At 46.9% G+C, this 26,991-nt stretch overlaps 2 protein-coding genes across 31 annotated transcripts in view; one reads left to right on the top strand and one right to left on the bottom strand.

Moving 5' to 3' along the window:
* FEZ1 (fasciculation and elongation protein zeta 1) overlaps window positions 1-1,006 on the top strand; it is a 140,201-nt gene extending 139,195 nt beyond the window's left edge. For all 8 annotated transcript variants that reach the window (XM_077249596.1, XM_077249591.1, XM_077249590.1 and 5 more), the window contains one exon: window positions 171-1,006. In XM_077249596.1, coding sequence (XP_077105711.1) covers window positions 171-187 — 17 coding nt within the window. In that variant the 3' untranslated portion in view covers window positions 188-1,006. The remainder of the gene's footprint in view (window positions 1-170) is intronic.
* A 1,084-nt stretch (window positions 1,007-2,090) lies between these two features.
* Window positions 2,091-26,991, bottom strand: part of PKNOX2 (PBX/knotted 1 homeobox 2) — a 369,700-nt gene continuing 344,799 nt past the window's right edge. For 13 of the 23 annotated variants that reach the window (XM_077249577.1, XM_077249565.1, XM_077249575.1 and 10 more), the window contains 6 exons: window positions 22,284-22,413; window positions 20,068-20,165; window positions 9,859-10,041; window positions 5,620-5,696; window positions 3,894-4,045; window positions 2,091-3,003 (listed from right to left, as the gene is read on the bottom strand). In XM_077249577.1, the coding sequence (XP_077105692.1) occupies window positions 2,789-3,003; window positions 3,894-4,045; window positions 5,620-5,696; window positions 9,859-10,041; window positions 20,068-20,165; window positions 22,284-22,413 (855 nt within the window). In that variant the 3' untranslated portion in view covers window positions 2,091-2,788. The remainder of the gene's footprint in view (window positions 3,004-3,893; window positions 4,046-5,619; window positions 5,697-9,858; window positions 10,042-20,067; window positions 20,166-22,283; window positions 22,414-26,991) is intronic. The other 10 variants (XM_077249579.1, XM_077249584.1, XM_077249581.1 and 7 more) reach the window with 2 other exon arrangements.

The raw sequence follows: 26,991 nt of genomic DNA, 5'->3' as shown, positions 1-26,991 counted from the left end.
ACATCATTTCCACCTGCTGTCAGTCCGGCTTAGCACGTGTGTCGTATTAACCCCTTGCCTTCTCTTAAAAGCCACATCTGGAGAGAACATTGACAATTCTGCCACTGAATATTGTCTGATCATCGCATCTGTGAAATGATCTTTGTCCTTTTCTTCTTTTTTTTTTCTAGTGCTTTGCCCAACCTAACGTGTGCCACCCGGACGGCGGATCAGGGAGAACATTCATTCACATCAGGACTGCATGACATAACATATAAATTTGCATTGAATTAATCAGTTACAGGCCGGTATTGATTACCTATTGCTTTCTCATCAATTTAACCACCATGTGCTCAGAGAAACATGGGATTATCTCCTTGATATTTTGTGTTACCCATGAGCGCTTTGGTTAGTCTTCTACCAAAATTTCTGCCCCCTGCTGGAAATCAGTAGTCGACAGATCCTTTGTGGTAGAACTCTACCTACCTCATGATCAACAGTAAAGAGGGATATTGGGACAATAGTTTTGTTATGTACTAGTAAAGATGACGTCTTACTACCAGTACCTTACTCTGTGAGGTGGAGGAATGATGGCGCCCTGGAGCAGCGGATAATGGATCCACATTGGATTTCCTGTGATATAACTCAACTGTAGTATTGTAAGTGGCCACTTGCTGCCAAGACCTTCAGGGCATTTACCTGTGACAGTGTTTTGGGCGTCCGCTCCTTGTATCTTATTGCCCATTTTGGCCAAATCAGCATTTTTTTCCTCATTATATTGCTGAGATTTTCACCTGTTTGTGTAACACGTTATGGAGAGATTTGGGGTCGTGTGTAACAGTTATGTTTTTTGCCAACAAATAGCTTTAATGGCGGCTTCCTGTGGGCGATGAGTGTCCCTGCGAGTATTACCATCCACAGACAGGAGGGGGCGACGTCTGACACGTGGAGGTCTCTGTACATTGTAGTGTATTAGGATGTGTCTTGCCATGTAATAGATGATATGAAATAAATCCCATGTAGTGAACGTTGGCCGTGTTTTCTGTCATTACACTAAAACCCGCACTCATAGCGCTGTCCTCATTGGGAGTTAGTGAATGTGAGGTATGCCTTCCCTGCGCTTATAAGGCCGAGCTCACATTGGGTAGCAGTGATGCATATTTTTTTAATTCATAATCGTGCAAAAAGCACAATGTTGTGGAAGAAAAATAGCAGGGCTAAAGCTTTTTCTATGGAGAAGAGGGTCAGGAGCTTGGCTTAGCGTACGGAGGTGCACAACCCTTGTCCGACCATCCAGATTCATGAAGAGGCATGCACGTCTTCAAGAATCAGGAGCGCAGGTCTCTGAACAAATGCACTACAGGATGCAGCCAACCCATAAAGCAGAGATGTTACAAGAATACTAAATAGACAGCCACTCACAACCTACCAGTTCATGGAGGGGGTGACTGCTTAGTAGACATTTGCACAATAGAGGCCTGTATAGGGCGATGTTCACATGTACGTAATGCATAGTGTCTCAGCCTATTAGTCACGCCCACACTATTCGATTAGGCGGGCTGGCCAGCACTCCGTGCATCCCATGTGAATACCCCTGTATACAAGACCCAACATGCTGGGCTTGGCTGCACCCTGAAAAATAAAGTGCACAAAATACATAAATATGTGAGGTACTGGTCGATATTTTGGCCAAGTTATGCAAGCTCCAACCCAACGTTAAGGGTCTCCATGCTTGCGAGTCCTATCACTAAACACAAATGAGGACTAAAAATCCTCCAGCAATACAGCTGAAAAAGGCTCTTTTTCAGCTGCATTTTTGGAGGATTTTTAATCCTCTTTTTTGGCTTTGCTACTAAGTTTAAGAATCGGGAGCGACTGTCTCCAGCAAGACTGGTGTGAACAAGCCTGGTTTTGATGAATGGAGCCCAAAGACTTGTGCACAAAATGGGGGAGACATGAATCCAACATGCAGGTCCATATTGGACATTATTTCAGGTAAAGCCGCCCCTCCTCGTGCACACTGCTTACTCCAGCAGGCACCACATTACTCAGCACCAGTCCTGTGTACTCGTTCCTGGCCGCAGTACAGAATGTGAAGCCACAGGCCGCTCTATAATTGTCATACTCTGTTTATATGGAAATTTCATAAAACAGTTTAGTTGCCAAAATAGATGAGTCTGATAATAGTTCGTTATCTGAAAGATCGGGGGACGGGGAGGAGTGCGGTCCCAGAATTTACACACAAATGCTTAGGGTTTTTTTGTTCTAGAGATGAAAAGTTTTATCCATGTACATATAGATACACGTGTGCCAGTCCGGCATATCTATACATACAGTCGTCTTCCGAGAGAAAAACTGGGAAAACATTTCATTAGCATTCAGTATCAATAATACAGAAAAAAAAAAATTGACCTAAAAACATCTTGTTTTAAAAAAAAACAAAACCAGAAACCAATATGGCCACAACATGTGGCTCTGTAAACATGTGTCCGTCACTTAAATAACAGCCGGAGCGGGGAGCGGCCACCACCAGACGGGGTCCTGGAGAGACGACTGTTTACATCCTTCTGTCTCAACAGTACAAGAAATTAGTCTCAGCTTGTGCGTCCTTTATGTTAATGGAGCAGAGAGATGAAGTCCCATCACGGGCGGCTCTGGTCCACCAAAATGTGCAGAGGGCAGACATTACTCCGAGCAAGTGCAGGCCGTGGGCTTCAGTCAGTCACAGACAGGTAAACCAGAGGCCATGACAAATCCATGGACCCTCAGCCTGGGATTAGTAATATTGCGGGTGCAGGTCAGCACTTTGCTACTCCAGGGAGTCACTTTGTTCTAAGCCCAGGTCGCTGACGTTTGTCGTCTGGAGATCTTCACTGTCCTCCTCCAGTTCATCCTCTTCCATCTCCTCCTCCTCATCCTCCTCTTCTGTTCCATCTAGTGAGTCGTCATGTGCACTCATCAAGGCCTGCTGCATGGACAGAGCATCCGACGACAGAGACTGGAGGTTGTCGATGTTCACAGAACCTGGAAAACAGCAGAATGTAAAGAGTTGGCGTTAACCCAATCAGGACCCGGACTCTTTTTGCGCTTTCATTTTCTTTCCTCAAGTTATTCCAAGAACCATAACTTTATTTCTGTCACCAAATCCGTATCATTGTTTATTTGTAATTTTCAGTGACCCCTCTCATTTTTTTATGTAATGTACTAAAAAAACTAGAAAAAAAAATTCAAATGGGTGAATTGGTAAAAAACATGTGCAATTCCACAATTTTTGGTGGGGAATTTGTTGTTTTTGCAGTGTTCATTGTACAGTAAAGGTGACCTGGAGCCATGATTCAACAGCTCAACACGATTATGATGACACCAAACTTTTAAGAATTAAAAAACAACCCACAAATATATAAATGACAGAAAAAATCTTTGGTTTGTGTTGCCATTTTCTGTGACCGGTAAATGTAACCTTTCCATCTCATGCAGACTGTGATGTCTCGTTTCTTACGCGCTGGTGTTCTTATTGATACATTGTTAGGATACTTAAGACTTAATATATTTAAATGATATTTTTTGGGGAGTGCATTGATTGGAAAAATGCCCTTTCAGGAGTTTACCAAGGGGTACAGACAGACAGCAATGCTCCAAGGGGGAAAACTACCAGTAAGATGAATATTTCCTCATACTGTGACATTTCAGCTTCTCTCGCTCCTATGTCCGCCCTACAAGTTGAGAAGAAAAGCTCTGAGAGGCCATGTGGCATCTTCTGGGTGAATGCAATGATCTGATGTCACTACCTCATCACCAAGAAGGTCTGCTTCCATATAAATCACAGACCGTAGTAGTGTCTGATAAATGCGGAGCTTTACCCTGCAGTCTACGACTCCAGCACTCGCCATCAGGGTTAGTCCCAGGTAACACACCTTGTTGCTGCAACACTCCGGCTGCTATTGAGTTGGGCCAGAATCGCTGGGTTGGCCGGTGCTGAGACTTTATCTTCTTTGCTTTTGGTGCAGGGTCTGGATTACTGGCATCTAACATTGGCTGCAGGATGCGTCTCCTGGCATTAATGAACCTACAAAATCAAGAAGGTGAGTAATGATGGGAGGAAGAAAACAACCCGGGCTTGTAATTCTAACACCAGAGGGAGCCCTTCTATTTTCTATTACTAGATGCAAAAGACTAAAATGAAGCGTTCTGCAATTTTATAACAATTCTTTACAATTTTTTTCTTCAAGATATCCGATTTCTTTTAATAAATAAAAACATTCCTTTTTACATAGGTTTTCAGCCTCTGGATGTTATCTGGCTTATACTCTGGGGGTGATGATGTGCAGTGATACATTGTAACAACCCCCTACACTGTGTGAACAGACTATTTTTTTTAATTGTTTTCTTTAAAAAAAAAAAAAGTGCCCAGGGGAAAAACAAAGATAAAATAATTAAACATTTGTTTCCCTATGTGATAAATTCACTGCTGTAATGGTGCTCCCTGATAATATATCCTGCAAGGACATCCTCAACTACCCACATGGCTGCGACAGTCACTGAAGCAGCCATCGGTGCAGAAAACTACAGGAAGCACCAGAGCAACAACAGATTTACCACTTCAGGAATATGTCTAATCATTTTACACATTTTACTCTTATCAGACCTGATTTATTTAAAAAAAAAAAAAATGAATGTGTCACATCTCACAAATGAACATTGACTTTAGTAACCCAGGTTCCTGCGGTGCGGGACTACATGGACACATGCATAGGCAGCAATAAACTCCATAGAATCTGTGCATAAACCTATTGTTACTGTTATCTCAGCGCCGCCTCTGGGATAATCACATTCTATATTCCATACACTGGTTCTGCCGGTGGGTAAATTGATCATTGATCACAGAACAAATCTAAGTGGAGTCACAAACTGTAACAAGAAATCCAATGTGGCGCTCAGTCACAACGCAAACTTTTGGTGCAGAATCTACACTGAAAATCTGCAAAATCCAGTACAATAAGGCTATGTGCACACGGTGCGGATTTTCCTGCGGATCCGCAGCAGATTGGACGCTACGGATTCGCAGCAGTTTTCCATCCAGTTTACATTACCATGTAAACCTACAGAAAACCAAATCCGCAGTGCACATGCTGCGGAAAATACCGCGTAGAAACGCTGCGGTTTATTTTCTGCAGCATGTCAATTCTGTGTGCGGATTCCGCAGGGTTTTACACCTGTTCCTCAATAGGAAACCGCAGGTGTTAAAATGCAGGTGAAATCCCCACAAAGAATGCTGGAAATCCACAGTAAATCCCGCGGGTAATCCACAGGTAAAACGCAGTGTGTTTTACCTGCGGATTTTTCTAAATCTGTGTGGAAAAATCCGCACACGAAACCACACCGTGTGCACATACCCTAAATGCGAGTGGAGTTTATAAGTCTCCATTCACATGTGGTGTGATTTCTGCAGCAGATTGGACGCACATGGATTTTAATCTTTACAAAGCAATATTTGATTTTGCTGCAGAGATTTTCCCGTTTCTGCTCCTGACAACATTCTCACCAAATGGAAGGAATATCTGCGTGGATGAACGCTCCCAGAAGGGGCAGATCGCAGGGTCCGGCTGGTGGTTTTGTTGCCACGCAGCAAGAGTCACTTACCAGTTGTTGACTTGCAATAGTGTGAGGTTTGTCTGTGCCGCGATCTGCCTCTTCTCGTCCTCTGTTGGGTACGGGTGCTGAAAGAAACATCACACATCAGTTATAGTGACAGTAATGGGGTACAGAGACAGGCAGCACCAATAATAAGGGTATACAGGAACCTCACCCTACTGTAACACTCTGGGAATTGGTTTCACACTTCATATAAAATGTTTTTCCAGGACTTTAAAATTCAAGTCCAATCTATAGGAAAAAAATGAGTGAGCTGCTGCAGCAGGATTCACGGTCCACAGCCCCTTTAATCAAGTGATTGCTGGAGGGGGTCTGCCAACAATCTCCTATAGATGGCCTATCCTAAGGCTCCTCATCAATAATACAGTCCTGAACATTGCTCCTAATTCTTGTATGAAATGCTTTACATTTGTAAACATCTCTGCAATCAGTGAATAGAAACCTTGTCCTGAGAGGATGAGATACATACAGGTGCACATCACCGCGATCAGAACTGGGCACGAAGTCCAAGGGCCACATCCAGATTCAGGTTCTGCCATGGAAAGTTTCTATTCTCCATCAAGCAGAGACCGTGAGACACAAAGTATTAGAAATCTGCAGAATATTTTACTACTTGGCGATTCAGATTTATGGACACAGAACAAGAACCCCCCCTAAATATGAACAGAGCCGAGGCAGACAGGGTCTAAAGGAGAACTTGGGCCACTTGTGGACGGTGAGGACAGGTCAGACTCGGCTTTCTTTCCCTGCACAAATCTCAATTACTGTAATAAGCTCCTGCTAAAAAATATTTAATTATGGCATCTTGGACTGAAGCATCATGGGAAATGATAACAAAGGAGAATAATCTTTAAGGTTTTATTTCATTATTTTGCAGATTTTCCAGTTATTTCTGCTGCACTGATCACATTCTCGACTAGAATCACAAGAGCAGTAAAAAAAAACAGAAATGTTTACAACCCAAAACTGGAACAACAGTGACAGAAACCAAACATAGACCAAATAATGATATGAATATGGGCCCGACCAGAAAGCAGAATGGTGGAGTACGGATGTACGGATGCGGTAGAGAGTCTATAGGTGGCAATGCTCCCGGGTAAAAAAGTATGGGGTACAGAACCCGTGTACAAAGACCATGACAGCCACATGGTGCAGTGACAAAGTGTAATCTCCACAATGGGCACTAGATGTCAGCAGAGTCCAAATTTACATCCATCCAAATCCCAATGATCGCTCTTCTGTGCAGTCATCAGTTGCTCGTATCACACAGCACCCCCATGATACAGATGCCTACAGGCAGCGGTGCCCCCATATTACAGGTGCCTATAGGCAGCGGTGCACCCCATCTTACAGGTGCCTACAGGCAGCGGTGCACCCCATCTTACAGGTACCTACAGACAGCGGAGCCCCCATACTACAGGCGCCTAGGGGCAGTGGAACCCTTGTATTACAAGTGCCTACAGGCAGAGGCGCCCCCATATTACAGGTGCCTATGGGCAGCAGAGACCCCATATTACAGGTGCCTACGGGCAGCGGAGCCCCCGTATTACAGGTGCCTATGGGCAGTGGCACCCCCATATTATAGGTGCCTATGGGCAGCGGAGCCCCCGTATTACAGGTGCCTACAGGCAGCAGAGCCCCCGTATTACAGGTGCCTACATGCAGCGGCGCCCTCGTATTACAGGTGCCTACAGGCAGCGGAGCCCCGTATTATAGGTGCCTACAGGCAGGGGAGCCCCCATATTACAGGTGCCTACAGGCAGCGGCGCCCCCCGTATTATAGGTGCCTACGGGCAGCGGAGCCCCTGTATTATAGGTGCCTACAGGCAGCGGCGCCCCTGTATTATAGGTGCCTACAGGCAGCAGTGTCACCTCGATACCCTGAGCCATCCACATCTCTTCTGTCAGGGCATCAGCTACTCGTCAGGCGGCTCAAATGGTGAGGAAACAGCCACAGTTTGCATTCAGGCCTATTACTTCACACAGCTGAGGGTTTGTTATATTGGATCCTGGCTCAACAATCCTCTGTGAGCTACAGACAGCAACAGCAGATAGCTCACCTGTCATGGTTGAAACATTTACTGTACTTGTACTTACTGATACATTGTATCAACATGGAGTCTCAGAGAGGATTGTGGACAGTAGCGGAAACTGTAACAAACCTCTAGTGCGTGTTCACATCTGTTTTCCCTGCACTTCATTTGTGCGTAAAAATAAATGATGTCCCCGATTCAATCACTTTTGGGCACATCTCTAACGTAAAACACTTTAAAAAGTTGCACCAACATTTTGTGATTTTTTTTTCGTGTTCAGCCAGCTGCGCTGAAGTGTGTGGGACATGGGCGAGACAAGGCGACGGGAAGCCGCCCTAAAAACTCAACATTCATCAATAGTTGTGGGGTAACTTACTGACTAGAGTAACATTTCTGGTGAGGGCACGGAGGCGTCACCGCTTACTGAATTAGGTGCATCTTATTCCTGTACAAAGTTCCAGTTCTTCATGAATCGGGTCCGGCATACATTAATTAGATTTCTAAAATCGCATTCACACGGCGCATTTTTCCTTGATTATTTGGTGTGCTTTAAAAAAAACAAAAGGCATCCTAACAAGTCTTTCATCAATTTTAAACTGATGTTTTTCTCCAATGAAATAAAAATTGTTTAGCGCAAAGAGAAAAATAAAACAAACAACTGAGTATTGTCGTGTTTTTCACCCTTTTTTCCCCCACATAAAAATGCCGGGAAATATGTCTGGATTTTGGTGCTATTTTGATCTTAACTGGGAAAAATTGCAGTAAAAACACTGAAAGAATTAATATGCGTAAAAAATATGTACAGTGTGAATGAGATTTTAGAAATCACATTCAGTTTGCTGTAAAATCAGAAAGACCCCCATCTCCTCGTCTTTAGGGTCTGTCTAATCAGAAAGACCCCCATCTCCTCGTCTTTAGGGTCTGTCTAATCAGACAGACCCCCATCTCCTCGTCTATAGGGTCTGTCTAATCAGAAAGACCCCCATCTCCTCGTCTTTAGGGTCTGTCTAATCAGAAAGACCTCCATCTCATCTTTAGGGTCTGTCTAATCAGACAGACCCCCATCTCCTCGTCTATAGGGTCTGTATAATCAGAAAGACCGCCATCTCCTCATCTTTTAGGGTCTGTCTAATCAGAAAGACCCCCATCTCCTCATCTTTAGGGTCTGTCTAGTGCTATTTGCATCAGTCCTGAAATCCTAGGTGTGACCAGAGCAGTAGCCGTACTGCAGAGATTTCACAGATGGGTGTTCTTTACATAAAAGTTTAATTTGATAAAGGTGAATTCTGTTCTCTGCCCCCCTGGACATTGCAGGTATGAGGAGACGAGTTGGGAGGACAGAAGGAAACATGGGAGGCCATTATCCGCTCAGCCACCGGGTCAGCACCGGGCTAATGAATATTAAAGGTTCAGTGACATTTAAGATTTCATTACTCTGCTCTTCACATAAACTCGTCCTTAAATGCACCAGTGGCTTCTACATCACATCTATTCTTTACTGAAAGTTGTAGAGAAAAACGAGACTGCAGCGCGGCGGAGCCGGAATTATGGCCCTTCACCCCCAAACCACGAATCACAAAGCAAATCATGGAGCTGAATCAGCATCGGCGCTTCTCCACCGGTTCTGTGTAATTTCCGCTTTAATTTGTCATCTTCCTGGTCTGTGATTTTTCCATTTTTTTTTTGCAGTAGATCTGGAAGTAATGGTTCCAAAAGCTTTTCTGCCTTCAGTCGCCACTAGAGGGAGCTCAATGCATACAGAGTTATACAGAGCTCCCCCTAGTGGTGGCCGCATAAAAGGGGATTTTGAATAGTAGTACTAACTTCTAAACCAACCTATAAAACGCCCTTTCTGGAGATTGGTAAATTTAATAGAAGTGGTAAGCTCGCTGCACACAAGGCCAGAAATGTCCTTATGAAATACCCAAAAACATCACCAAAGAATTTAGGGTTGAACTAGAAACTACTGGTCTTCCCTAATTTACCATGCTGTTCTATCCCATATACGCCGCATGACCACAGTGCCAGGATGCAATGTGCTTACATTCTTGTGTTACTATCCCCCTTATACTCTGTTACATTAATATCCACCATTATCCTCCCAGTATATGACCAGTATCTCCACTGCAATCTGGAGATTAGGGGCCACGTTCCCCCTCATTATGGGCCGGCTGTACGTTTTAGTGGCTCTTACCATTAGGTGCTGGAAAAGCCACGAGCGCATTATGTTGGTGGCGTGCTTCGGGAGGACTCCGCGCTTGTTTTTAGACTTTTTATCTTCCCCGTCAAGCAGAGAGGTCAGTTCCAGATTGACCTGTGAGACAGCAGAGAAGCCTGAGTATGAAATGTGCTTTATATCCATCAGATTCATCGCCCCCTGAAGAAAACAATGTAAGAACGTCCTTTTCTTAAGAAATAAGGCAAAAAGATGACAAACACACACAAAAAGACGAGCAGAAAGCAGAACTACTACAGATAAAGGCAGGAGGCGACATCCTCAGCAGAATGTAAAGGGTTATTCCATAAAGTTACATATCCATAGCATAGAACTTAATGGGATCTGACCACCCTGCAATGGAGACCTGCCAGCCCTCATGGCTGGAGTGGAGGTGCCAGGATCGGCTCCATTCATGGTCAATGGGACTGCCGGAGAAAGCCGCAATGTCTGCATTCCCATAGTCAATGGAGTGGAGGCCGAGCTCAACCACTTACCCCCGATCCCACCAACAGGAAAAAAAAAAAAAGAGTCATTTTTTTAACCCTTTATATTTTCACTTGCCTGAAAAGTTGATAAACTTTGGAAATATTATTATGAAGGATTATATTCTAATTTTGAAGTTTATTTTTCCCCCTTGAAAGTGAGTTTGTTTATTAATTTACTATGTTCTGCTAATTGCCACTGGAAACTAACAAAAGTTTAGCTCCGCCCCGTTGTCAGACATCAGATCTTGTGTCAGAGCTCTTACACCGGCAAAATACTGAATCTATAGTGACTTTACACAAAAAAAAGCAAAATAAAACTCTATATAAGTCTGCGATCCCCAATTACTCCCAAACTACAACTCCCAGCATGGCTCCACTGCTGATTGCAGCTGTCACGAGTTGTAGTTTTGCAAGAGCTGCAGGTTGTCGATCACTGATACAAGAGCGACATTTACATCGTTCCTCAACATTTGATGTTGTAACAGTAAATTGCTCTTAAAAATTGGAGTTTTTCTTCCCAGATGTTTTCCCGGCCTATAGTAGTGATTTATCTTTAGGACAGGTCATCACTATCAGAATGCAGTCCTCCGGCACTCCAGCCATCAGCTCCGGCACTCCAGCCATCAAGCTCCGGCACTCCAGCCATCAAGCTCCGGCACTCCAGCCATCAAGCTCCGGCACTCCAGCCATCAAGCTCCGGCACTCCAGCCATCAAGCTCCGGCACTCCAGCCATCAAGCTCCGGCACTCTAGCCATCAAGCTCCGGCACTCCAGCCATCAAGCTCCGGCACTCCAGCCATCAAGCTCCGGCACTCTAGCCATCAAGCTCCGGCACTCTAGCCATCAAGCTCCGGCACTCTAGCCATCAAGCTCCGGCACTCTAGCCATCAAGCTCCGGCACTCTAGCCATCAAGCTCCGGCACTCCAGCCATCAAGCTCCGGCACTCCAGCCATCAAGCTCCGGCACTCCAGCCATCAAGCTCCGGCACTCCAGCCATCAAGCTCCGGCACTCCAGCCATCAAGCTCCACGTAGATGTGCACAGCGCCATACACTGGGTAGTGGCCGTTCTCAGTACTGCAGCTCCTACTGAAGTCAATGGAAATCTGAGCTGCAGTACCGAGGACGGACACTACACGGTGCATGGCACTGTGGTGGTCCAGATTGGTGATGCCGGAGCTGGGTCTTGGACCCCCACCAATCTGCTTCTGATGATCCATCCTAGCTATAATAACCCAGGAAAACGGTGAATAATGATGATCCTTGAATTCTGAAATTTCAACTACTGCTCATTTATTGCCACAAGACGTGAACCAGGGTAGATGTCGCTGGCGGCCACAGTCAGGTGGGGGGAGATTATTTGTGTATTTAAAGTAAAAGAAAAGCAGAATATGAATCTTCCTCCGCTTTCACACATACGAACAGACAGGAGGTGACGAATGTGTCACTGGGTGACCCTGGGTGAGGTCTGACAGCCGGACGATTGTGCATCTGACCCTTATTTTGCTGACTTTTAGGGTCTGAGACTGGGGGTATTCAGGACTCGCTGTCCCGTGCCTGGATGGAGAGACGGGTGGTGTCAGAGTCGTGGTGCGGCGACTCTTCTCTTACAAGAGAATGCTTTCTTCCTCCCTGGGAGCATTGCCAGTAAGACTCCATACTCAGCCTTGTACATCCTTTCCTGGTAGTACAGACAAGTGACTGCCGCCACCAGTGATTGGCTGCAGTGGTCACACACAGTACAAGAGGGAAGTAGAAGCCGGTAGACAAGTGCAGTGGAACCAGAGAATCGGTGGGTAAGAAGCCTCCAGTTCTTTTTCTGGCCTTATCCATATACAAAGGATGGCTGTCAGAGACCTGACGAAGTTCAGGTCGGTCATGCAGACGCGTTGGGGCAGATTTATCATTACAGTCTAACTCTTACACAAAGCGTCAGTGGGGCGGCAAAGGCCCGCCAGTGCATTTATTCTTCGGGCCCACTGTTCAGCTACATGCAAAAATAACCTGAACCCAGAGCACAAATTTACTTTAGCTTTTCTGTTATATTAACTTGGCTGACTTGTGTAGTGTAATCATTCATTAAACTATACATTTTTCTGCAAATTGTGAATCAAGTCTAATAGAACTGCTCATTAGCACTCCAACACAGGGGTGGCCTACCAGGGGATTCTCCTGTTCAGCAGTGGGCCAGTCCGAGCTTACACAGTGCAAATGTGGATAAGATAGTCCTAAAAAGCTCCAGATTTAGCACTGTGGATAGTGGCTCAGTGGTCAGCACTGTATGGTGGGTCAGTGGTTAGCACTGTTGCTATGCAGCACTGGAGTCCTGGGTTCAAATCCCACTGATGACAACTTCTGCAAGGAGTTTGTATGTTCTCCCCATGTTTCTGTGGGTTTCTTCCATGTCCTCCGGTTTCCTCCCACACTCCATAGACGGATAGGGAATGTAGATTGTGAACAGCGATGACGATGTCTGTAAAGCGGTGCGGAATTAATGGCGCTATATAAGTGCATAAAATAAACAATTAAAAGTGTCTAAAACACTTCAGAAATGTGATGCCAGTAAGAAAACATTTCTGGGCACAAAGTTATTGTGTCTTTCCACCTGTCCATGCCCGATACGCCTGCGGTCAGTGTTCGGTAGATGCTTTTATGTGTAGAACCTTCCTGACCTGATCTTCCCTTATGGGGTGTCGTGCCCCCGGTGTTTGGCCCTGCAGTGACGGACCACCACGAGTAATGAGAGGAAGCTGTAGCTATGCGTCGGGGTGTACACATCATATACACTTGGTCCTCGTGACGTCGTTTCTCGCTGTGCAGGTTGATGGGAGTGCATTGATGCCATTTGTGCAGCCGTTCCAGGTTTTCGGTTCTCGGCATCTTTTCCATGCACCCTTGGGACTGTGTTTCCCGGATGCTGATGGTTTTGTCGCCGCTCTCAGACTTTATCTTCTAAGCTGCTCTTTCTTCTCAGGAAGTCAGGCTCAAAAAGGCAGTACGCGTTGTCATGACGACCACGTTCTGATCACCCCAGCTCACAATAGCATCCTGGTTTCCTTGGTGACGGTGGACGGGAAGTGAGGAAGGCCGGTCCGTGTGATCACATATATATGAATGGGATGTGGGGGTCCGACCACCAATGACTCCTTCACATCCAGAAGAAAACCCACAATCTGCAAATACCCACATAACAGGTTATACAATCCTACTGTGATGACACTACAACTCCCAGCATTTCCTAACACTATGGGCACTACTTATCACAGACACTATACTACTCATAGGTGGTTGCAACAGCTTCTAGGACCATCATGGAGGGAACTGAATTACTGGCATCACCCGCTGTGGGGTCAAGACGCTCGTCCTGCAGAGAAAGAGGATAAAAAGGGAACGATGCAAAAATGTGCTACAATCTGGGCATAACGTGTGCCAGAAAAGGCGCCACAGCTTTGCTGCACATTTCTGGCACAGATTAAGCCAACTAATAGGAAGTTTAACCTTAAGGGCCCCACACACATCAGAGGGCCGTTATCTCTCCTGACTCCTCCATATACAGGAACTCTCAGCCAAGGACTCCTGTGTTCTCTATTAGAAAGCCGGGTTCAAAGTCCTCTCTAATACAGAAGATCCTCTCTGCAGTCACCACTAGGGGGAGCTCCCTGTATACAGAGATACATAAGATCCTGTCTGCAGCCACCACTGGGGGGAGCTCCCTGTATACAGAGATACATGGTAAGATCCTGTCTGCAGCCACCACTAGGGGGAGCTCCCTGTATACAGAGATACATGATAAGATCCTGTCTGCAGCCACCACTAGGGGGAGCTCCCTGTATACAGAGAAACATGATAAGATCCTGTCTGCAGCTACCACTGGAGGGGCTCCCTGTATACAGAGATACATGATAAGATCATTTCTGCAGTCACCAGTAGGGGGATCGTCCTGTATACAGAGATACATGATAAGATTCTGTCTGCAGCCACCACTAGGGGGATCGTCCTGTATGCAGAGATACATGATAAGATTCTGTCTGCAGCCACCACTAGGGGGAGCTCCCTGTATACAGAGAAACATGATAAGATCCTGTCTGCAGCTACCACTGGAGGGGCTCCCTGTATACAGAGATACATGATAAGATCCTGTCTGCAGTCACCACTAGGGGGAGCTCCCTGTATACAGAGAAACATGATAAGATCCTGTCTGCAGCTACCACTGGAGGGGCTCCCTGTATACAGAGATACATGATAAGATCCTGTCTGCAGTCACCACTAGGGGGAGCTCCCTGTATACAGAGATACATGATAAGATCCTGTCTGCAGCCACCACTAGGGGGAGCTCCCTGTATACAGAGATACATAAGATCCTGTCTGCAGTCACCACTAGGGGGAGCTCCCTGTATACAGAGATACATAATATCCTGTCTGCAGCCACCGCTAGGGGGAGCTCCCTCTATACAGAGATACATGATATGACCCTGTCTGCAGCCACCACTAGGGGGAGCTCCCCGTATACAGAGATATATGATAAGATCCTGTCTGCAGCCACCACTAGGGGGAGCTTCCCGAATACAGAGATACATGATAAGATCCTGTCTGCAGCCACCACTAGGGGGAGCTCCCTGTATACAGAGATACATGATAAGATCCTGTCTGCAGCCACCACTAGGGGGAGCTCCCTGTATACAGATATACATGATAAGATCCTGTCTGCAGCCACCACTAGGGGGAGCTCCCCGTATACAGAGATACATGATAAGATCCTGTCTGCAGTCACCACTAGGGGGAGCTCCCTGTATACAGATATACATAAGATCCTGTCTGCAGCCACCACTAGGGGGAGCTCCCTGTATACAGAGATACAGGATAAGATCCTGTCTGCAGCCACCACTAGGGGGAGCTCCCTCTATACAGAGATACAGTACATGATATGACCCTGTCTGCAGCCACCACTAGGGGGAGCTCCCCGTATACAGAGATATATGATAAGATCCTGTCTGCAGCCACCACTAGGGGGAGCTCCCCGAATACAGAGATACATGATAAGATCCTGTCTGCAGCCACCACTAGGGGAAGCTCCCTGTATACAGAGATACATGATAAGATCCTGTCTGCAGCCACCACTAGGGGGAGCTCCCTGTATACAGATATCCATGATAAGATCTTCTCTGCAGTCACCACTAGGGGGAGCTCCCTGTATACAGAGATACATAAGATCCTGTCTGCAGCCACCACTAGGGGGAGCTCCCTGTATACAGAGATACATGATAACATCCTATCTGCAGCCACCACTAGGGGGAGCACCCTGTATACATAGATACATGATAAGATCCTGTCTGCAGCCACCACTGGGGGGAGCTCCTGTATACAGAGATACATGGTAAGATCCTGTCTGCAGCCACCACTAGGGGGAGCTCCCTGTATATAGAGAAACATGATAAGATCCTGTCTGCAGCCACCACTGGGGGGGCTCCCTGTATACAGAGATACATGATAAGATCCTTTCTGCAGTCCCTAGTAGGGGGATCGTCCTGTATGCAGAGATACATGATAAGATCCTGTCTGCAGTCACCACTAGGGGGAGCTCCCTGTATACAGAAATACATGATAAGATCCTGTCTGCAGCCACCACTAGGGGGAGCTCCCTGTATACAGAGATACATAAGATCCTGTCTGCAGTCACCACTAGGGGGAGCTCCCTGTATACAGAGATACATAAGATCCTGTCTGCAGCCACCACTAGGGGGAGCTCCCCGTAAACAGAGATATATGATAAGATCCTGTCTGCAGCCACCACTAGGGGGAGCTCCCCGAATACAGAGATACATGATAAGATCCTGTCTGCAGCCACCACTAGGGGGAGCTCCCTGTATACAGAGATACATGATAAGATCCTGTCTGCAGCCACCACTAGGGGGAGCTCCCTGTATACAGATATACATGATAAGATCCTGTCTGCAGCCACCACTAGGGGGAGCTCCATGTATACAGAGATACATAAGATCCTGTCTGCAGCCACCACTAGGGGGAGCTCCCCGTATACAGGTTTTTTTGTTGACTACATCGTTATTACACGGGTAGTGGCTGTGGTCTTTGGCGTTGCACTTTTGAAGCTCCTCACGTTTTAGTTGCTATCGGTTTGTTTTGGATATTGCACTTCCATAGTCTTTGCTGCTGTAGAGTAACAGCACCGCTATGTTGCCTGTGATTGTACCGGCAGGGATATATTGTGTCTCTTCATAGTGATGGATTTTAGAGCTCGTCTGGTGCAGTCACACATTTTATGGATGTCTGGATGACACAGCCTGTAGTTTCATTGCTTGACACTGTCCATAGCCTCTTCTGCACGGCACAATTGTCAGTGACTTCGGGAGACTTTGCAGACACGATGGTGAATACTGAGCTCACGTCGATGTCACTGCAGACAGGCCGAATCTGCAGTGAACGTTAGATGATTTTTGACATGTTCTCTTCTACAGCTAAATCATCGCCAGCGTCGGCTTTGGGGCATCTCACTACATGTTCGGTCTTTTTGTAATTGGATACAAATTAAATTCCTTGGAAGCGTGGTTAATTTCCTGCAGCTTAGCAAACAGAATCTGGAAGGTGAAAATTAAAATATGCATTGCAAACATTAATGACGCAGCGCGATAACTCTGCATATGAACGTGCCCTTCAGCGGATCATCTCACAGGGATCTTTTCTCCCCCGACCTCATGGAAGAAAACATCATTTAGCTTCCCTGCCGATGCTACCATCAGGACTCAGGGATCCGGCCAGACTCATGACAGGTTCCCTCTTGGTAGATCCAGCTGGCACTGAGTCTTTGGGGGCAATGCATACTGGGAAAAAAAGTATGCAAAATAGCTGTCCTTCACCGGTGTCATGTGTGAGAGCACTTTAACCCTTGGAGTCATCTGCAGGACATTCACCATGATCCTGCTATGAGACAAATGGCATGTGGAGTGATGAAGGACCAGGAGCTGAGCCTGCACGGTCCTCCTCAGGTATCAGCTCTTTATTACCGCTGACACCCAGGTGTAGAGTTCAGGATTGGAGATAGCTGTGATCCCGATTGTTTAACCTCTCAGATGCTGTGGCCAATAGCATCCGCAGCATCTAAACAGTCACCCAGTGAGAAGGCTTCATGTGTCACCTATTGCTGGTCCAGCAGCGTGATGGCGCTCCGCCTGTGCCCATTACAGAATACGCTGATCTACAGACACCGGACTGTCTAGTCAAGCACTGAGCAATTAAACTGTCAAGTACTAGAAAAATACAGAAAATCAGCATCGCCACATCCCTACCAATCCATAAAGATAAAACAAACTCAAAATTAATGGAAAAAAAAAAAAAAAAAAAGTTAGCGGAACAGCTTTTTTTTTTTTTTTTTTTTTTTTTTAAATAAACCACCTGCCCCACCACATCCATAAAAATGTAGTAAAAAATGATCAGTAACTCCCATCTAACCCGAAAAAAGAAAAGTACCTCTTGTCCCTCAAAAAAAAAAAGAAGTGCAAGTCCAAGAGACGACATAGTGTGCAACATGAAAAAATGACAATCTCAATAACATAATTGCAGAAAAACCTAAAACACAATGGCGGATTTGTGTTTGTTTTTCACTTGTCTCCCTATAAAAACAATGTTCAGTACATTACAATCCCCCAAAATGGGGTCACGTACCGCCAAGTACATAAAAAGTTGTGAGTCTCGAAATGCAGTGATGAAAAAAACCCAAATGGCTATAGTACGTATGATTGCAGCATCTCCGTCAGTCCCATAGAAGCGAATGGAGCAGTGGTCAAGTAAGAGCACACAGAGTCTAGGAGCCCAAGTTTTCAGGATCAGGGGGTCCCGGCATCATACGTTCATCATCTAACAAGGGGTAAATGTGTGTAGTGTGGAAAGGGCCGTGAAGGGTTACAATCAGACATCTTATAGCGCAGAGCCATAATACACAACGTTACGGCCGTCCCTAGGTCTGCTTCTGATATCTCGTAGCCCCTTGCTGGTATTATTGATCAGTGGAATCCGAATCGAACCACCACCAATTACTCAAACCAAGGGACAGAGGTGTTCAGCTTATCCTTGAATGTGTTTATATTACCTTAGCCCTAGTCCACGCCTAAAAGTTTGGCACCTGGGGCCACCATCTGTGGACTCCTTCCAGGCTACTCACTGATGTGTAGAAAGTCTGATTACCGACCCAACCATCCCGTCCTGATAGAGGGACATGACTTCTCATTAAGTCTCTAGACATCCGTGTGCCCGTCCTCTGCTCAGTAGGTAACGGGACCACATCTGTCTTACACCCTGCTCTCCTCTAGGGACACTGATACAAGTTCATCTCCTTCATTACTTCTCCCAGAGAACAATGAAAACTTTTTATTTTTTTTTATAAAAATGTGATTTATCTGAAGAAAAACTTTTGTCTCCTGAGCCGCACTTTGCCGTCCTGCAGTTTCATTTATGAATGGATTTCATCAGTCCATCAAGCGCAGTTATGGACATAAACAAAGCCGGCATTGCAGACATTTTTATAGCTGTTCATCCATCATTCAATTTCTTGCAGAGGTGAAACACAGGCCGCCAATTCTAAGAGTGCCTTTCTCCACCAAAGAGCAGCTGCAAATAAGCTTCTGGCTCTTTACCGAGTGCCTGGGGACGGCCCCGGAGACTCGGCGAGCAGCTCACATTTTACTGGGGGTCTCTGTGGAGCTTGGATGTTCCCATCATCATTGTGCATTGTTTGACAATTTTTGTGACAGGCGCAGGGACTATACGATGATGGAAATAAGATCTACAGTAACACCAGGAAACTGCACGCGGCTGACGGCTCCGAACCCGCCAATGTTGCCTTAAAGGGAGATTCCACCATTTAATTTCAAGCTGCAGATTGCCCCATGCGGTGCAGCAGATCCTGCAGTACGAAGCGACACCGATCACGTCTCCTTACAAGGGAGAAAGGGGCAATAAATCTCATGTACCAATCGCACCATTACATGGAGGGCAAAAGGGGCATCTGCCTAGAGGTGTTCGCTTCTTATTGTCCTCTAGTGTTACCCAAACTTTTATCAACAAGATTCTATAGCAGTGTTCCCCAACTCCAGTCCTCAAGAGCCACCAACAGGTCATGTTTTCAGGATTTCCTTAGTATTGCACAGGTGATAATTGCATCACCTGCACAGGCAGGAATTCCAAGGAAATCCTGAAAACATGACCTGTTGGTGGCTCTTGAGGACCGGAGTTGGGGAACACTGTTCTAACACTGTTCTATAGGAACCTCCGACAGAATACCAGTTTATTTATGTATGGCTATGGACAAGGCTGGATAAACCCTTTGTTTAATGGTACGAATTCAAGACATCATGAAGTGCATGCAGCGAGCAAGTGACACAGACTACACGATGTGTCTGCATTGGAGCTGTGTACACAAAACAGTACTTTTTTAAGTTAAAATGCAATAGAGTAATACAAAGTGTTTGCAAATGTGCAATTACATATAAATATCAAGGTTTGCTTTTTAGGATCAATATCTTTGCACCTTTTTGTTGCAGCTTTTGTTTAATGCACGCAAAGGCGCAGCAGAGTATGTGATACGGGGAACTAAAACATCATCCTCATCTTATCCTACAGTCACAAGATGTCGCGGACGGTCACAATTCATTACCCATTAGACATAGGGCATGCTTTTGTTCTTAATTTACCTGTGCATTTTGGATCTGGATGGCTCCTTGTGGGATAGCTTGTGTTACTACTTGTCCCTGGGATGTTACCATTGCAACTGGTTGGTAAAGTGCGCCTCCTGAGAAGCAGAGATCAGAGATTAGGAGCGGCGACACGCGAGATATCCAAACATGCATGCAACGTTCAATTCTGCAGCGTTTATCGTCATATTTTACATATACAGTACATGTTATCTGTGGTTACGCCACCGCGGAGCCGGCTGCAGATTACTGTGTTTCTCCTGACATGACATTGTCTGGAAATCTATAAAACCATCACTAATTACAATGTACAGACATTATACAGTCAGGGTCTGCTGAATATTTTCAGGTTATCCACTTAAAGGGGTTTTCCAGCAAACAAAAGTTAATTTTAATCACTAGATCTTGGAATAATAATAATTTCCACAATAGGATGTGATTAAAACAAATGTTCCTGTGCGGAGATAATCTTATAAATGTCCCCTGCTGTACTGTGTAATGGTCGTGTCTGACCGTGCAGGAACATGGTCTGATCATACCACATCTCCTGGGCAGAGGAGGGCGCAAAATATTATACAGACAGGACAGCACGGGATCACAAATGATTCTTTCTTTGAGGTACACTGTTGTTTAAACAGTCAGGGAAATGTTATATCTCACAAAAAGAATCATTTGTGATCGTGTCCTGTCCTGTCTGTAAACTATTTTGCATCCTCCCCTGCCCAGGAGATGTGGTATGATCAGACCATGTTCCTGGACGGTCAGACACGACCATTACACAGTACAGCAGGGAACATTCTAAGATTATCTCAGCACAGGAACATTTTTTTAAAACACATCCAATTGTGGAAATTATTATTATTCCAAGATCTGTTAATTAAAATGAACTTCTGTTTGTAAGAAACCCCTTTAAATATCAAAATCAGATTTGATTATATAGGGACCGGCATGGTTGGACTTCTGTCAGGCTGCTCGTCTCAGAAACACAACGACCATCCAGCGGTTCATGTCTGACAGTCGTGCCATCTTATAAAACCGGTTTATGTATTTATAAAATAATTTCAACTATTTATATAAATAATTCAATACATAAATGCCCCAAAGTGCAAAAGTGAACCCTGATAATTCCCAAACAGAAGAGGTTTAAGGTCATGTATAATTCATAGATCCATATTCTCATGTCACCACATTTGCGGGATCATTGACCATGTGAATGGTTAACGGTTTAGGAACTTTTCTATCTTAGATGGAAGCTGTGGTACAGTAGGACCCATCCCAGGGATGTGTCACCTTATCGGTGTTACCGCATTTACTAATCGAGGCTCCTAACCAAGCAGTCATTTCCTTCTGCAGAAATTAAAACGAGAAAGCACAGATACGATATTGCAAAGAATGAAATGAAGCACGGCAGGTCCACACGTCGGAGATGTAATGGCTTCTGCCTTTATGTAACAAAGCCTGGGCTCAGAGGGGTTAAACTATTTTGTGGAGGGATCCCGGATCTTTCCCTCATGAATCCAGATCATGAGAGATTTGTATTATTATACCGTCCTCGCCTCTGAGAGCATCGCATTAAAGAAAATAAAAATAATAATAACCTTACGTAGAGCGGTTGTGACACAAAGCAATGAAATCGGGGAAGTAAAGTCACTACAGGCCAGACGCTGGACGGGGCCAGCACTGAACACCAGAGGCAGAAAACTTTATATGCCACGTTTCCGTGGGAAAATATAACGGTGGAGACATCATCAGCCACGGCCATTACTACTGGACTCTGCTGGTTGTCAGACCCCGATACGAGGGATTTATATGACTGTACACCAATTCGGGCAAAACGATCACGGGAAAAATCGGTAAGGACCCCACGTAAAGAGGACGTCTCCACTTTCCTGACATGTCTAGTTAGTAAACACTCACATTCTCCATTAAATGGAACTGTATTGTGCCGGTCCTCTGTTCTTACTCCTGGAAATGTGTCAGCTTGGCTCGTTCCCTCCACTATCCAGTCAGTGCTGTGACACCCCATATAATAAGGGAGAACGGTAACACCTGGCAGTGATTGTATTCATTTATTTACAGGAAGAAGAACAGAGGAACGGCACATCGGGAGTCCGGACCCATCCTCTTTAATTATGGCCACCCGAGTTATCTGCGAGGCCATAATTAAGCCATTTTTCTTTTTTTGTACGAGACATTTCAGTTTGACATTTTCCCACCTGATACAACCTGCGAGGAGTTGATGGTGGTCATGGAGAGGCTGCTCTGGAGGGCGGAGGACGGCACCACGATTCCTTGTGGGTTGCTGGATAAGCCGGACAATGAGCTGGGGGAGTTCTGCAACAGATCCTGCAACGGTAAAAAGCACAAATATTCACATGTATGAAATGTGCAGCATGGACAGAGACCCCTTTATACCACCACCCATAACGCACAATAGAAACATTCGCAGCCTGTGCTTAACGACAAAAGGTTTTACCATCTTTTGGAAATATTTCAGAATTCGAGGCGCTTGTGTGATGGGTAAAGCCCTATAATTAGCTCGGTCATGGTTTCAGCTTTCAGGTGGCATTCTCCTTCAGGAGCCAATGCATGGGCTGATATAGCCATGATAAGAGGGGGCTTAATACTAAAGATCAAAACACCCCCAAATCCTCACCCTCGGCTCAGATTCAAGAGGGTTTACAATATGAAATGCCAACACAATGCGCCAAAGCTGAGCACATGGCCATCCGTCCGTCCGGCTGCGTAACTCTGCTGCTGCCCAGACTCTCATTGATTTCAGAAAGAAAGTTTCCATCCCGGCAGGTCGTAATCCTACATTGAGCGCGGCAGGACGCCAGAGAGAGGGCGAGACAGGAGCTGGCACCTGCTCTACTTTGGTCGAGCTGTTGGTCTCCAGGTCACCAAACTATCAGTCACCTCCATCTGTTCCACAACTCCGCATCCAGTCCTTGAGGGTAATTATGTTTGTTTTAACCCTTAAGGTGCCTATAACCGTACTCAGCTTCCAGCCAAACGCTCGTTCAGCCGAAAGCTATTCTCTCTGACCATCCCAAGATGAGCAAACGGGGTTCAGCTGAGCATGCATGTGTTCTCAACTGGGGTAAGGGACTAATCCTCAGTCAGACTCCTTGTCCCACTCCCTCCAAACTCAATGGGGAAGCCCTGGCAGCCATCCCTCCTCTACAGTGGAGGTTTAGTGGTCAACCCTCTATATTGGGGAGGCCATCACTCTATGGTGGAGCCCTGGCAGCTGTCCCATCTCTAAGGCACCGCACCAGAGGCAATCCCTCCTCTATGTTGGAGCCCGAGCTGCCGCCATCCCTCCCTCAATGGTCGATCCACGGTGGCCATAACCTCTTAACAGGGGAGGCTTGGCAGCTGTCACTCTACAGCAGAGACCTGGCTGCTGCCCCTGCCCTAACGCAGCCATGACCCAGCTGCCATCCCCACTCCACAGAGGAGCTCTAATACCCCCTTCACAGCAGAGCACCGGCTGCTGTTCCCCCTTTATGGCAGAGGTCTGCCAGCCATCCCATTTATATGGGGAAGATCCAGTGACCATCCCCCCTCTACACTGGAGCTCCCATGGCCATCTGCCCCGTTCGACACACCCCTGGTTGCTGTCCCCATTCTACAATGGAGCTGCGCCGGCCGTTCCCACTCCACAGTGGAGCTGCGCCGGCCGTGTCCGCTCTACAGTGGAGCTGCGCCGGTGATCCCTGCTCTACCGTGGAGCTGCTCCGGCCGTGTCCGCTCTACAGTGGAGCTGCGCCGGTGATCCCTGCTCTACCGTGGAGCTGCTCCGGCTGTCCCCGCTCTACAGTGGAGCTGCGCCGGCGGTCCCCGCTCTACAGTAGAGCTGCGCTGGCGGTCCCCGCTCTACAGTGGAGCTGCGCCGGCGGTCCCTGCTCTACAGTGGAGCTGCTCCGGCTGTCCCCGCTCTACAGTGGAGCTGCATCGGCCAGCCCTGCTCTACCGTGGAGCTGCTCCGGCTGTCCCCGCTCTACAGTGGAGCTGCGCCGGCTGTCCCCGCTCTACAGTGGAGCTGCGCCGGCTGTCCCCGCTCTACAGTGGAGCTGCTCCAGCTGTCCCCGCTCTACAGTGGAGCTGCCCAGGGAGTCCCCGCTCTACAGTGGAGCTGCCCAGGGAGTCCCCGCACTACAGTGGAGCTGCGCCGGCCGTCCCCGCTCTACAGTGGAGCTGCCCAGGGCATCCCCGCTCTACAGTTGAGCTGCATCGGCCAGCCCTGCTCTACAGTGGAGCTGCCCAGGGTGTTCCCGCTCTACAGTGGAGCTGCGCCGGCTGTCCCCGCTCTACAGTGGAGCTGCGCCGGCTCTCCCCGCTTTACAGTGGAGCTGTGCCGGCTGTCCCCTCTCTACAGTGGAGCTGCATCAGCCAGCCCTGCTCTACAGTGGAGCTGCCCAGGGTGCCCCGCTCTACAGTGGAGCTGCGCCGGCGGTCCCTGCTCTACAGTGGAGCTGCGCTGGCGGTCCCCGCTCTACAGTGGAGCTGTGCCATCGGTCCCCGCTCTACAGTGGAGCTGCGCCAGCGGTCCCCGCTCTACAGTGGAGCTGCTCCGGCTGTCCCCGCTCTACAGTGGAGCTGCCCAGGGACTCCCCGCTCTACAGTGGAGCTGCGCCGGCCGTCCCCGCTCTACAGTGGAGCTGCCCAGGGCATCCCCGCTCTACAGTGGAGCTGCATCGGTCAGCCCTGCTCTACAGTGGAGCTGCCCAGTGTGTTCCCGCTCTACAGTGGAGCTGCGCCGGCTGTCCCCGCTCTACAGTGGAGCTGCGCCGGCTCTCCACGCTTTACAGTGGAGCTGCGCCGGCTGTCCCCTCTCTACAGTGGAGCTGCATCGGCCAGCCCTGCTCTACAGTGGAGCTGCCCAGGGTGTCCCCGCTCTACAGTGGAGCTGCGCTGGCGGTCCCCGCTCTACAGTGGAGCTGCGCCGGGAGTCCCCGCTCTACAGTGGAGCTGTCCAGGGAGTCCCCGCTCTACAGTGGAGCTTCCCAGGGAGTCCCCGCTCTACAGTGGAGCTGCGTCGGCCGTCCCCGCTCTACAGTGGAGCTGCCCAGGGTGTCCCCGCTCTACAGTGGAGGTGCGCCGGCCGTCACCACTTGGCACTGCTGGGGCTTGGTGGCCATACTACTCTCCTGGCTAGCCCCGGTGGTCTCCTCCTATAAATAAAGCCTGAATTGGATGATAGCAGAGATGAGTCTCTACTCTGAGCCACCGGCTATTGCGATTGTGTCATAGATTTCTTCTCCGTCACGATCGGGGGCTTTTGTGACATGTGAAATCCTTATTATGTTTCCTGACCGATGCATTCTAATTAGATCAACAGTTAAAAAAAAAAAAAAAATATATATATATATATATATATATATATATATATATATATATATATTCACAACAGCCACAGGACAGCTTTACATCTCATTAACTTCTTACTTCCTATTTTCAGCAAAATTACTGATAAAAATGTGCATCTCCATTTTTTTCCTGAGCTCGCAGTCTCATCTCCTCATATCTAACATCTCTCTTGTCGCCCTGGATGCGAGCTGTTGCTATGACAACCAGCAATAATAGAAGCTAATAAATTACAAACGAGATGCTCGTTGAGCAATTATTGTCGTCCTTTATGCAAGTTTCTTGCTAATTTCGCTCATAAGGGAAACTGCAATAAGCAAGGAAAGGATAAGGAGTTTATTTCAAGAGGATATTAGCAAACAAGAAAAGAAAAAAAAAGAAAAAACACTTTCTCTCTACTTCTAAAATCAGTAATTAAGTGACTTTGTTATTCCAGGATGTCTAAATTAGATTTTTCACGCCGTTATTTATTTGGATGCTTTACAGGCCATTCCAGAACTAAAAGTAAAAATGTCGTGAAATTTTGCTTGGAATATTCTGTCTGTTAATGACGAGCGCATCAAATATTCCAGATATCATCATCTCCCACCTCGGCGGCCGCCAGCACATGCAATATTTAAATATTCTCTCCAGCTCATAAAATACATAAAACAAAAGCTGTTGGAAGTGTGACAGCTGGATCAAGAGCTGCGAATGATGGGAGTGCGAGCGCGGCGGCATTCATTAGACCGCTGCGCGGAGGCATCAGACGATGGTCAGCGCCACAGAAAACACCGCAGAAATGCACATGAAAGGTGAGCGGCATCTCGTGAGCAATGCCAGAAAATCTGTAAAGTAAAGCTTTGCTTATAGATTAGTGCATGGTATCTACCGCACTTATCCAATATATACCTATTAGATACGTCACATTCCCTGCAGATGCTTCCCCGCTGCCATCAACAAAGGGAGAGAAGCCTTTATTATACACAGGAAAGAACAGCTGCAAGAGATATAGACGCAGAAACAGTACTGCAAAACCATAAAGGATTAACCTAACGGCTCAGTGGATAAAACGCGCACACTAAGCTTTCTGCAATAATAAACCTGCATACAGGGAGCTCCCCCTAGTGGTGGCTGCAGACAGAATGTAATCACGTATCTCTGTGTACAGGGAGCTCCTCCTAGTGGTGGCTGCAGACAATCTTATCATGTATCTCTGTATACAGGGAGCTCCCCCTAGTGGTGACTGCAGACAGGATGTTATCATGTATCTCTGTATACAGGGAGCTCCCCCTAGTGGTGGCTGCAGACAGGATCTTATCATGTATCTCTGTATACAGGGAGCTCCCCCTAGTGGTGGCTGCAGACAGGATCTTATCATGTATCTCTGTATACAGGGAGCTCCCCCTAGTGGTGGCTGCAGACAGGAGCTTATCATGTATCTCTGTATACAGGGAGCTCCCCCTAGTGGTGACTGCAGACAGAATCATATCATGTATCTCTGTATACGGGGAGCTCCCCCTAGTGGTGACTGCAGACAGGATCTTCTGTATCTCTGTATACAGGGAGCTC

Source organism: Ranitomeya variabilis, chromosome 4 (genome assembly GCF_051348905.1).
Source record: "Ranitomeya variabilis isolate aRanVar5 chromosome 4, aRanVar5.hap1, whole genome shotgun sequence".
Taxonomy (NCBI): Eukaryota; Metazoa; Chordata; class Amphibia; order Anura; family Dendrobatidae; genus Ranitomeya; species Ranitomeya variabilis.
The sequence above is the reverse complement of the archived record's forward strand: the minus strand, read 5'-3'. Positions and strand labels throughout refer to the sequence as shown.